The sequence below is a fragment of the Cyanistes caeruleus genome, chromosome 3 (assembly GCF_971803275.1).
Source record: "Cyanistes caeruleus chromosome 3, bCyaCae1.hap1.1, whole genome shotgun sequence".
Classification (NCBI taxonomy): domain Eukaryota; kingdom Metazoa; phylum Chordata; class Aves; order Passeriformes; family Paridae; genus Cyanistes; species Cyanistes caeruleus.
In genome coordinates, this window is record NC_141703.1 from 4,268,460 (window position 1) to 4,281,919 (window position 13,460).

The window sequence follows — 13,460 nt, forward strand, 5'->3', positions numbered from 1 at the left end:
GGGGATGCAGCAAGGCTGGAGTGAAATACATTACTGGGAGGATGACATCCCACTCAGTTATAATTGAACCAAAGTCAACATCAGGCCTTTTGTGGGGGGGGGAAAGAAAGAAACAGCAAACATCTCTGCCATTGCCAGCTGGGAAAAAAATAGAAGTAAAAAAAAGCCATAAGAGCCTACCTGAGACAAGCGAGACTGTGTCTTTCTCCCATGAGACAACAGTGATGTATGCCTCCACAGAGGAGGGGATAATGCACTTGAACACTGCTACATTGCCTCTCATGGCTTTCTGGTCCTCCACACGGACTGTATAGGGTTCCCGTAAAACTGCAGGGACAACAGGAGGGGTTGGTAAAGGAACTGCAGCCCCACATCTCACCCAGCTCCTGGCAAAGTGCCCCCCACAACCAGGCTGTGAGCCCTTGTCTCAGTGAATCACATTCACAAGGCTGCAAGCTGCTGCAAAAGCATTCCCACATCTTGTTTGCTCCAAGTCTGCATCTCTGTGTTCTTTCCTCACCGAATTCTGGGTGGCTCAGGTAGGAGCTGAAGATTTATGTGGGTAAATGGTGTTATGTTTTATGTTACTTGTGCAGTTTCCCCAGCCACATTTCCCTTCACAAAGGGTTTTCTGCTGTGCCAAAGAGCACAGAGGAACAGGCAGGTGCTGTGTGTGAATTAGACATCCAGAGGGGAGAGGTCAGTGTCATTTAGGATTTTGAAGTGAGAACTGAAGGAGAAAATCGATGGAGGTGACAGAGAGAAAAAAAATAAAGGTGTGTCAGGAACACAGAGAAATGAGAGTAAGAGGGGAGCTACATTTGATTGACCAGCCCTGAAAGAAACCAGTTAATGGAAAAAAAACCCCAGATACAAAACCACAATTATTAAACAAAACCACGTCATAATAAAATCCAACATGATTCAAAAAATGTTTAGAATCAGCATGGTATTGAGTCTGAAATAATTAACTCAATGGAAAAAGAGAAAAAAATAACAACTGGATGGACAAGTAGGATAAAAATACAACTGGAAAAATCATTCCCACCACACAGAACTAATATTGCTGGGATGAGATGAAGTTGCACTGGGTATGAGAATGGAAAGAAGGGAAATCCTGAAATAATTCCACAAAGAGTGAGGGATGAGCATTTCTGTGAGGAAGAGCTCATGGAGAAGGTGGCAGGGCAGAGAAGAGAGATGCTGTCCTCTGCAGCAAGTGAATGGGTGACAAAATGGGACAGAAAAGCACAAGAGATTCTCCATGGGAACACAAGGTCAAGGTGCAAAAAACAGGAATCACCACAGCCAAAAGAAACCATTTCCATCAGAACAGGCATGAGGGCTTTGGAAATTTCCTTGTGTCTGAGGCCTGAGGGTCAGAGTTATTGGGAAGAACAACAATTCTGAGCTGCCACATTACAGGGACACTTCTTGCCCACATTCCCTGCCCACAAACACAGGCCAAGCTCTTATACAAATACATTTAGCCCCACTGATTCCAGCTGAAAAGTCAGTAAATTCTTTTCAGAGTTTACAAAAGTGTTTCTAAACACCAGGAGCACTGGAATTTCTAAATACCTGCCCCAGTTAGGGTCAAGAAATAAAAGGCAGAGTAATGAAATGTAACCACAGTCTTCAAAATGTAGACAGCATTGAATTTTCAGGTCCATTGTTACCACTGCAAAAAGTCAGATTGAAGTTCTCCATCCCAAACATTTCTATAACAATATAACTTTTAGAAGCCCTAACCAAAAATAAATAAGTTTAATTAAAAATGGAATATCTTTTTTTAAAGGGAAAAAATATCCATTTTCTATTACAAGATAGACACGGCTAGCTTTTAAAAAGTCAGTAATTGATTTCTGATCAAAGGACAGGATTCTGAACCCTGTTTTGACTGTTAAACTGGCATTATAAGCACCTTTAATGCAGGGATTTCACAGCATTGGCTGCCCTGTGGTGAAGCTTGTCCTGCACCCAGGGAATGGCACAAGGGGCATCTCAATGAGGCTGATTTGTGTCTGTGCTCTTGCTCCAGCCACCATTCCCAGGAAAAGCTGCCCAGCAGCAATATCCCAACTCACTGCTGAAGGTATTTGTACTTTTCAGAACACTTGGCCGCTCTGAAAATCTGCCCAACTGATCTTGTCAATAAAATCTGAGACAGCAACCATGCAGGGCACAAAAACTGGAAAGAGGCCTATTCATTCCCTTGCTTAAAAAATAATTTACATTATTGTAATTTACAAGGCTCCTCAGCTATTTCCAGATCATAGTTTTGGTAGTTTCCATGAATAAATTGCTGACTTTTACTTTCTCTATTTTATTTTTTTTTTTGTTTAAATCACAAGTCCCCAGGTCATTAATTTATATGAGAATGTCAGCCTTTGCTAAAGAAAAAAATAAAATAAAATAAAATAGACTCTTCACTGCCATGACTGCACAGGAGAGCTTGGAGATAAAATGGAGACCTTTATTCCCATGTGGGACTGGCATGGAAGAGGATTAAGTTTGGGTGTCCAAGTGTGGGGGTTGTGATTTTTGGGGGGAGTTTGGCAATGTTTGTTGTGCTACATCCAAAATTACATGCAAAACCACAAATACTGAATTATCTGTCAGTTGGAATTTTTGTATCTGCTGCCCATGTTCCTGGGAAAAGAGGTAAATGAGCTCCAGACTTTTCAAGCTGACTTTGAGAATGGGCAGAACCATATTAGCCTTTATGCTATGACCAGATAATCCACTGGTTTCTTCTGAATTCTTAGGAAACCAACTGGAGAGCATTGGAAGGAGGAAATTAGAAAAAGACAACCTCAAAACCAGTTAATTAGTGCCAATCTGAAATATTTTCTAGATTTCACGTGGACAGAAATAATTTGCAAGGACCATGTAAAGAAATGAAGTTTCTAATTTCAAATTTAAGCAACCCAGTGTTTATCATCGGAGCATAAAATACACTTGGCTGCCATGCACAGAACTCTCCAAATTGTGTTTTCCTGTGATTGAAGGGTTCCACAAGCCCTTGGAAAAGATTCTGACTGATAGCTGTGGTTGTCCATCAGGCACAGGGACAGCTCTGACACACAGCATCAGCTCATGTGAAGGAAGGGAACTCATTTAACTCATTATCCAAAGCTCAGATTAACTGAGAAATTGAGTTAAATGGACAAATGAGTGGATATGGGGTAAAAGGTTAAAAAAGGAAAGAAAAGAGGTAAAGGGGGCATTTCTGACTTGGAAAAAAAAAATAAAATAAAAGGAGTTGTTAACTTCTGAGCCAAGAAGCTACACTACCAACTGCAAAGTCCTTTTTTAAGGCACTTTTTCTATTTGCAAGCTTCATTTCTCAAACACAGAGAGAAATCTTGTTTTGGAGTTCCATGGATGAATGTTTTACACCTAAAGGAACACCAGTTCAGAGTCTTAGCCAGCAACACTGGAAGTTTTAGTCTCCTTTGTATCTCCACATTATCTTACCTAAAGTAAAAATTGGAAAGCAATCCTGGGAAAAAATAGTGCCCAGAAGGTGTTTGAAATGGAGACACATTAACAAACCCAGAAAAGACAAAAGTAAATATTATGTTGTCTAAAAATATAATTCTAGCAGAGAGTTTGCCCACAAATCCATGAAAGTAAAACCAAAAGCTCAAAAACCAGAACCAGAGTTTCAAATAAAGTTGGTTATGATGTGTTCATATGAATATTTGATTTTCAAGCTTTTTTTTTTAATGGACATCTAAATAATTTCATAAGAAGCATAGACCATCATAGAACTCCCCATATATGTAACATGATAACTTCCTTCTACTGGATGCTTCTTGTGCAAGAAAACCCACTTTTCTAGACTAAAATTTTAATGTGACATGAATTTCATGGAAACCTGGTTTTTATTCTTGCTTCCCATCTGCCTAAAAACTACAGATCTCTGAATGTATTAACTTATTGTTAAGAAGAAGAGAATGCTTTTTATTATTTAAAAAGAAAGTCTTAGGCAAATCTACTTGTTAACTGTTCACAGTTTGTTTTTTTTTCCCTGTGAAACTCCTGTGAAGACAAATCTCCAGAGGAAAGGTTGTTCTCTTCTGAGAAAAGCCAAGCACAGTTCCACCAACAATAAAGAGCTTCCAAAGATTTGCATTTTCCAGGGGTCAGCTCCCAGATTATTTTTTGTTTGTTTGTTTGAATATTTTAATTAACTGAAGCAGATAGACCAGAATCTTCAAAAGCTGTGCAGCCATGTGTTTGTGTGCTGTAACAAAAGGCCTGATTTTGATCCCTCTGTAATTTCCCACTGGCTGACCCAGCCAGTACAGAAAACAGATGCAAAACCATTCTGCTTATTTGCATATTTTATCTTAAAGAGAAAGCACTGCCCCTGGACCCACATCAGCTGCTGAATCATTGCAGGGGACACAAACATCTCTCAAAACAAAGTGACCACAAACAAGGGAGGAGAGGTGTGATTTCAGGCCAAGCATTCTTCCTCTCTTCCAGCCCATGTACAAAATTTTTCTCACACAGTTCTTTAATGTGCAAGCATGGTTTGATTGCTGATTTGATTATCAGTTTGTTTCTCCTTATATTTGGAGATCTTTGGAAAAACTAACTTTTTAGCACCAAAATAATTCCAGCTGGGGAGGGGAGGAGAGGAAAGAATTCACAATATTACTTAATATTGTTAAGAGTTTAGAGGTTGCACTTCTGGCCACCCATCCCTGACTGATACCTGCTGCTCCTCTTTGAAACACCCCAATTCCCTCCCTCCTCACCCCACCTCCAAACCCAATAAAAGCCTCAACTTACCAGCCTTAATGTGAACATCCTGACTCCTGATTTTCCCTGAAGGATTTTCAGCTGTGCAATAGTAAGTGTTATCATGGATTAAGTTATTAAAGCTTGAAGGAGGGAAGGGGAAGATTTGGAGAGTGCCATTGGGGTGGACGTGGCGGATCCCTGGGACATCGTAGATCTCCTCGCCCGTCGCTAGGTACCATCTGAGCGTCACCGGGGGGATCCCCGCTGCTGGACAGGGGACCAGAGTCCCTGTGGTGCTAGCAAACACTACCTCTTGCAGAGATGCATTGACAAAATAGAGACTGGCGTGTAGCTCTTCACCGAAAACTGAAAGACAAAAAGGAGGAGAAAAAAAAGACCTTGAAAACCTGAGAAATTTCGGCAGCGTGCGAAGCGAATCGACGCCGAGTCAAACGCGGCGCCCAGGGAAGGTAATCAGAGCATCTGGATGCTAATGGCAGCTCTAATAAAATGCTTCTTGTTTTCATCATGCCTAAGGATTTTAGCTTTTATGTTTTCCATCTATTTGTAATGCTGCAATTCTTTAGTGGATAACTCTGAACTCCATATTCAGTGCGAGCTCCTGCTTTCCCATTTTAGTCAGATACAACAATTACTCTCCAGGCCTGGGAATCAAGGACACCTCACTGCCTCAGGCCCTGAGAAATGGAAACAAAATTGAGCTGAGGGGAGCAAACTTGGGGTAAATGACTTCATTACCTGCAGCTGGAATTGGAAGATTCACCCCCAAAATGGACCAGACTTATAAAAGTGTGAAAACCCGTGACCCATCGTCCAGTTTTGGGTGCAGCCCCTGGGGAAATTTGTCTGCCCTAAATGTACCTGAAGGCCCTTCAGTAAATAGAACTGCTTCTTATTCCCTTAATTTTGTTTGGCCTCTGTTTTTAGGTAAGCCCAAAAAGGCATCATTCAAAGAAAATATCACCAGGTTAAGCACAGTAAGTGGTTTAGACCCAAAAGTAAAATGAGAAACCCCTTTTGGTGTAAAGAGATCTAGATCCACTCACTTCTGTGCTTGCTGAGGCTGCACTCTTCATACAGCCTACAAAAATCTATCAATAATCTGCCTTTATGAAATTTCCAGCAACTAAATTTCTGCCTGAAATACAGGAAGTTTCTGTTAGCATCCTGAAATTTATTTTTACAGTCTTTCCATGGCAAGAATTATTTATGAAGTAATAAAAAGAACAGAGCAAACAGTGAAAAAAAAATAAAAATCCCATAACTCCTTAATAGCATACACATCTATACTAATACAGATACAGTTTAGTAAATGCTTTATATCATTTGGTCAGGTCTTTTCTTGCAAAGACCTCTAAACCTAAGTGCCTCTGATGATCTTGGTTCTGCCATCCATGGGACTCCATGGAGTCCCACTGCCAGCCTTAAACTGAAGATTCTGTATCACTGGAAAGAGTCTATATTAGTCAGAGCACCAGATTAACCACTTCTGCCATGGGCTGTTCAGCCCTCACTGGAGGGATTGATGTCTCCAGGTGGTTTAAAATACCCCAAACATTTCCTCTAAAGTACCTTCCTAACCTCTGCTGGAGAGCTGATAATCCTTACATGTGATTTTTGTTTTTCAACAAATGGAAGGATATATTCCAATACCACCAATGTGCTTTATATCTGCATAGAGTGCTCACTTATAAAAAAAATAAAAAATAAAAAATGGTCACTTTTGCTTGACACAGAGACTTGGATGATTCACTGTATCTTGAATGCAGCCAATTCTGACAGGATTTTCTAAAGCAAGGCTGGTAAGGGGTCAGTTTTGGAAAAGGTGACCCCTCTGGAGGAGATCCCAGCAAGCAGTGATCAGACAGATTTCAGGGCAGCCTTCATTTGCACAGGATGGATTCTATTGTCCTGCAGAAAGAAACTGCAATCCCAATGCTAAGCCATGAACCCTCTTGTCTAACTCTGCCACTGCATTTTATGATCGTTAGGAGCACAAAATAGATTGTTTTCTCCTTCTCTCTTTTGATACCTTGCAGAGATACAAGGTGGGAAGTTGTTCGTTCTAAATAACAGGAGAGACTCAAAAGAAAGCAAAAGTGGCTCTGGGAATCCCTGGAAATTAGAGAGGCATCCTCTCCAGTAGGGAAAGGTGTCTGGGATGCAGGAGACAGATAAATGAGTGGCACAGTGGTGGTTGAAAGGCACTTGGAGATTCAGAAAGGAGAAACTTCAGCTCTGGAGCTGAGCTCCTGCATTTGGATGAGGCAGGTGCCAGCACAGAATAAAGTTCTCCACAAGAAAAGTTCCACCTAGTGGGTGCAATCCCAAGAGGAATTTGGGCATCTGGAAAGCAAAAATAGGCACAACAGGACTAAGCACAGGGAGAAGCTGAATCCTCATTCAGAAAGAGGGAATAAGATGGTGCCACTTTTACATAATCACATTTCTAATTATAGCTGTACTTTGAAGCAGAGAACAGTATTGTTGGTAACATAATAGAGAACTAAAAAAAAAAAAACAATTTAGCATTGTTCATCTGCTGTACAAGCTTTTCTCTACAAATACAAATGAAACAATCAACAAGGCTTTTAAATTTCCATTGGCCAGCAAGACATTCACGTAGAAGTAATAAAAACTGTTCACATTTGCCAGCTTTTATTATGCTGTGCTGCTTCTTAGCAGATATTCTAGCACATCCAGGAGATTTCCTTGCCAAGAACAAAGAGGTAAATACCAAATTACGAATGCCACGAAAATAGAGAATATCAGAAACTCTGTTTGACACTTCCATAGAATCTAACTTCCCAATCAAACACAGCACAGCTGAACCAGAGACTCATACTAGCAGCACATAACAATGAATTTTTCCAGCTGCTTTGTATCCCCTGTAGAAGCTTTCACTACTTTTGACAAACTTTGCATCCATCAGCCACTACAATAGTGCTTCATTTTAAACCAGCATCTGCTATGCATTCATCCTAATGGCAGCCACAAACACACCAAGATCCCTGGAAAATAATCACAGTGCTCTAATGCACACACTTCTACACAATGCTGACAGCCCAGATGCTTTTTCTGGTGGAATTCACTGTGTGAGCTGCTTGGAGACACCCAACGACAAAAATGGGATTTTGGAAGCTTTTATTAAAAAGATATTTCTCCTCAACATTCCATGGGAAGAAAGGGATTGGCTGGATGACAGAACAAGTGATTTATTGAAACCTATTTGAAACGGAGACAAGTGAAAGCGATGTGTAATTAATTAGATGTTGCTTAATGATAGAACATGATCCAACTAAACATTGTATTTTTCAGAAAGCAGAAGCAACTCAGACTAAGAGTTGCAAGGGAGATTGGTAAGGGAAACTGATACAAGTTATGGAACTAAAACTGAAAAGAGAAATACCTGAAGAATGAAAAAAGAAAAGGCAGTCATGGAAGAGAAAATAACATCCAAGGCAGAACTGAGAACTCTTGCAGCTGAGTGACTGAACTTGGCCTGAACAGAGATCACATCATTTTGCAATGTAAGGGAAGAAAAAGCAAATATTCTTCCTGAATAAGGGTTATTTATTACCAAACCAATAATTCTTGAGGGAAACAAGAGGAAGGTTGCAGCTCAGCAGTGCTCAGGGGCCGCAGCTGGGATGAAAAGGTGACAAACAATCTGCACCTGCAAGCACTTTGGGGCAAGAAGGCACAGATTTGTGTCCTCCACTGAGTGCTTAAAGGAGAACATCAACAGTTTATCAGATCAAAGATCAGACTTCTGGAGTCTAAGGCTCAATAGATGCCAGGATCTCACTCCTACAGGAATGGGGAGAGAAGTATGGGGGAGGGAAAAGTTGAGGGGAAGGGGAGAGAGATGGGAAGTGGATAATTTTTTTTGCAAGCTCAATCAATATTCCTTACTCCCAAGTACTTGAAGTGATAAACATTATAGCCAAGGAAGTTCCTCCTGATTTTCAGGGGAGACAACGCTGCTGTGCTTAGCAAAGCACTGAATACATCAGCCAGATGCAAAATTTGTTGGCATTTGAGAGATCTCTTTTTCAGCTATACATTTCCACACTAATTCTTCAGCAGCTGCTCAGTGGGGCTGTGAGCTGATCTCCCTCAGCAAGGGGGGCTGAGCACTGCCAGGCTGGGCAGCTGTAACCAGGATGGACACACAGCTATGAAGATTTAGGCTGGGTTTGGCATTTCCAACACCTGTAGCTATCAGCAGATAGCTACAGAACAGACTGATTTTTATTTTTTTACAGAGGTGGCCCTTTCTCTCCTCAGGCAGGTCACTCCTCCAGGTCTCCAGCTCCTACTGGTGTGTGTGCAGAGCACTTGAAGGTCCTCTGCAGGGACAGAGACGTTTCTTGCTCATGAGGCTGGGATTTTGCAAGGCTTCACAAGACAAACCAGGCTGAAACTGCTGTTTCTCAATCCTCCTCTTTACTGGGAAGAAGAGGATGTCTCTGAGGTGTAAGAGAGAAGCTCCAACATTTAAATGACAGCTCTGCATCCAGCTTGGGCTTGCTGGATCTGGGGATGAGGAGGGATCAGCACTAACCAAGAGATGAGAGAAGAAATGCAAAAGCAAACCATGAAACCATCTGTCCTCTTCCCTTCCTCCACCCCCTTCGGGTTGCTTCACCTGCAAGAAAGTTTCCCCTAAAGATGCTGAAAGTGAAAACTTTCCTGGAGTTTGCAGGGAACAAAAGAAAATTTTGTACCTTTTCAACTGAGTGTCAAAATGCTGAGCCTGGGTGTTGTACATAATTCCTTTTCATCATGTGCTCTTTCATCTCTTAGTAAGTTTAAATAACACTTCTGTGATTTTGAAGTTGTCTTTTTGGGCCTCGTGTTCTTCCAAAGCCCTCTTCCCATATTCTGCAATTGGCCATTTGAAGCCACACTTTCCTTTTCAGCTCTTGAAAGAACTGAAATATTTTGGGTTGAGAGACCAGTCAGCACACTCAAAAGTATGAATAAAATGTCTCTGAACAATTAATAGATACTTATATTTAATTCACCTTTTGTACCCTTTTCAAGGACTAAATGCTATTCCTGTAAAATCTTTGCAAGTGGAAAGTTTGGTCTTAAATGAATAACAATTTCAAACTAAGGGAAAAATGAGTTCTCATCCATTTGATTAATCAAATCCAGCATGAAATATTTATATAGATAAATTAAAAGATATGAATCAAAGTAAAGGTCCAGAGCCAAGAGACCACTGAGATTATTTAGATAAAATAAAAATCAAAACAGAAAAGATAAATGATGTAATTTGGCAGTTGACTGCACTCCTGCACTACAGCAGGTTTGCAGAAACAGCCTGAACTGTGTTACAGTGGAACTTCAGTTTTGCCACAGCTTTGGACATCAATGCTCCCTCTCTTTTTCTCCTCAGTGAGGTTGTGATTGAGGAACTGGGCAACAATCAAGTATTTCCTTCAGATTTTTTGGATTGTATAAGGTGCCACCTTAAAATGTAATAGTTTCTCACTTGCAAATACATCTGCCTAAACACAGGACACATAGAGGCAAACCCAAGGAGTATAATAAAAACAGAAAAAGGAAAATAAAGGCAAGAATGGGCAATATTTAATAAAGTCATTCTTTATAATAAATATAATATTATAATATAATAATAATAAAATGTATTCTATTCAGCTTATCAAGGTGATCAAAGTTTAACAATAAAATGTCAATATCCTGCATTCCTTCTGGAGAAGCCTTTTCCTAAAAGACCTCAGCCATCATGCCTTGGGTAAGAGAGAAGGTTTTTTGAGCCTTCTGCACAGGAAATGTAGGAAAAAACCAGCCTGGGCTCAGCTGAGTCCTTGCCTTGACAGGGAAAATCACTCACTTCACCTGGTTACCATCTCCAGCAGGAAGAGAGGGATTAGGATAAATTCCAGCTTTCTGAAACATCTCAGTTAACAAGAATTTCACCCAGCATTTTTAGCTTCTGGGTGGATGTTTGCTGTCCCCATTTACAGATGTTTGTCCTGTGAGTTCAGCCTGTCTGGCTCCTGCACGAGCCCAAAAGCAGCACAGCCTTTACCTGTGCTTACACCAGCAATTCCTAAATGCACCTCCAGGCTTCAGAAAATTCAAATACAGGGTGGGGTTTTCTCATTGATTTTCTTCTGTTTTGGTGAGGGAGGTGGCATGATAAAAGATATAGTAGATATAGATATAGTATATAATATATATATAAAATAATAAATAATCTGATCACAGATTATCCTGCATTGGAAGGGACCCACAAGGATCATCAAGTCCAGCTCTTGGCCCTGCACAGGATCATCCCCAAGAGCCACAGCAGATGTTCCCTTTCATCCCCAAAAGAGGACAGGGAAGAGATTAAACAAAAGAAATTATTTGGAAAAGTGGAAGAACAAGGTATCAGGATAGGCAGAAGTCAGAAGGATGTTTAGACTCAAGGAACTCCTCAGGATCTCATCTCTCTTGAAAGATCTGCCCTCAACCAGACAGCTCCTTTTTCACTGGCCTGAAATCAGAGCAAAAGCAAGAAAATATCATTGTGACCACAGTCATTAAAAACATATGGCTGTGAGGTAGAGACCTAGAGAGAACAAAAGACCCAAATATAGAAAAACAATTGGAAAAAAAAAAAATTAAAGGGAGAATTTAATCCTCATTTTTCATATGGTCAGTGAAAAAATATTGAAATCCTAAACTAAACAGTAATAGTGTTACTGTGAGATAAAAAATTAATTAAGAGCAAAGCATGATTGTCTTAAGTTTATATAGCAGTGATAGTAAAGGTCTAGGGGTGGAAAGTAGTGAATTTTTGTTTCTTCTTTTCTGTCAATTGATTAGTTTTATTGTTTTAAGTTGTATATTGAATATAATTAATAATTTTTAAGTAGGTGTTCACAAGTTGAAGGGGTGGAATGTCATGGGGTGACTTTACCTTTGAGATAGTTTTAAGAGCTAAGGAAAGTTTTAACTAAGAGAGGAAAATAAAATATTGATTTTCACTGTAAATACAAATATCTTGTAAAACAATTTAATGGAATTAATCTAAAAAGCAGTCCAAAAAAAAACCCCAAACCAACTTCTGTGGGAAAATGGCTGAAGCCATCTAAACAATAAATTATATTTCAGGAAACTGAATTACCAAGATCATACCACAGGTTAATTACCCTGTTGACATTCAAACAATACAGTATGCTAAGATAATCTTTTTTGCATAAACACACACACACACACACAGAGAACTGATAAATGAAACATTTCTGAATGCACTCCTGTACCTTTCAAACCAGTAGTAGAAACATTACAAATGCAATCACAAATATGCTGATTACTCAATGCAGAACAGGGAGAGAGAGCCTGGGTGGGTGGGAGGGTGAAAGGCTGATGAGCTGTGTCATTATTTTGGATCATTTTTAATTTTTTTTTTCAATATTCTATACTGGATCACTGATGACTGGATGACTGAGATTGAAAAAGGAGAGATTAATATAAAAAAAAAAAAAAAGGAGGCTAAATTAGCCTTTTTTTCTCCAATACATCTCCCCTTGATGAACTAAAAAAAGGCCTTATTTGAAAAAGAATCAAAACCTGATTAGACACTTACAAACAAGAATGTTATTATCACTACTCAATTATCCTGTAACAGGCTATGCAAAGTGACCCAGAGAAATTACTGCAGCTATTGTGGGAAGATCAGAGTGATGAGGCATTACAATAATCGTGTCTCCCTCTAGGGGTTTTATCTAATGACTAACACACAGGCTGATAAATATTATAAATTTTATTAGAGCTAGGGTAAAGCAAATGTACTTTCACAACTTTGGCTTTGATTCTGGCCCTGGACAGGAATTTATTTTGCTCCTCTAAATATATATATATATATTTCTCTGGATCACTCTGCATAGCCTGTTACAGGATAATTGAGTAGTGATAATAACATTCTTGTTTGTAAGTGTCTAATCAGGTTTTGATTCTTTTTCAAATAAGGCCTTTTTTTAGTTCATCAAGGGGAGATGTATTGGAGGAAAAAAGGCTAATTTAGCCTCCTTTTTTTTTTAATCTCTCCTTTTTCAATCTCAGTCATAGTGATCCAGTATAGAATCTTGAAAAAAAAAAAATATATATATATATAAATATATAAATATATAAATATATAAATATATAAATATATAAATATATAAATATATAAATATATATAAATATATATAAATATAAATATATATAAATATATATATATATATATATATATATATATATATATATATATATATATATATATATAGATGGGGATTGAACATTCCTCATTGTTTGAGGGGAAGGAGGGTAAAACAGAGCTCACATAAGGAATAAGTTTCAGGTGGAAGTAAAAAAGGAACTTCAAGAACAGGAAAACAGCACTGGATAAAGATGCTCTGACCTGACTCCAAAGTAAGTTTTACTAAAAGAGCATTAATAAAATAACAAAAAGTGAAAGCAGCCATAAAGAATTATGAGAGAATGCTAAAATCAAAATAGCTTTAATATGGAAAACAAAATTAAATCAATTGCCAAAAATAATTTGATATTGCAAATCTAATTAGAAAAGAGATGAAGATATTAAACTAATACAATTACAAAAACACCAGTTAAGCACCACCACCCACAACAGTTTTAAGTCAACAAAGGAGAGCACAATT

The 13,460-nt window shown here is 39.0% G+C and overlaps 1 protein-coding gene and 1 long non-coding RNA gene across 2 annotated transcripts in view; one reads left to right on the forward strand and one right to left on the reverse strand.

Moving 5' to 3' along the window:
* Window positions 1–13,460, reverse strand: part of DSCAM (DS cell adhesion molecule) — a 437,468-nt gene that overhangs the window by 370,212 nt on the left and 53,796 nt on the right. The window contains exons 2-3 of the mRNA XM_023926681.2: window positions 4,807–5,124; window positions 181–327 (exon numbers count right to left, since the gene is read on the reverse strand). Of these exons, the coding sequence (XP_023782449.2) occupies window positions 181–327; window positions 4,807–5,124 (465 nt within the window). The remainder of the gene's footprint in view (window positions 1–180; window positions 328–4,806; window positions 5,125–13,460) is intronic.
* LOC147653887 (uncharacterized) lies at window positions 8,513–10,711 on the forward strand. Its single transcript, XR_015285366.1, has 2 exons — window positions 8,513–8,609; window positions 9,070–10,711. It is a non-coding gene; the product is annotated as an uncharacterized LOC147653887 (long non-coding RNA).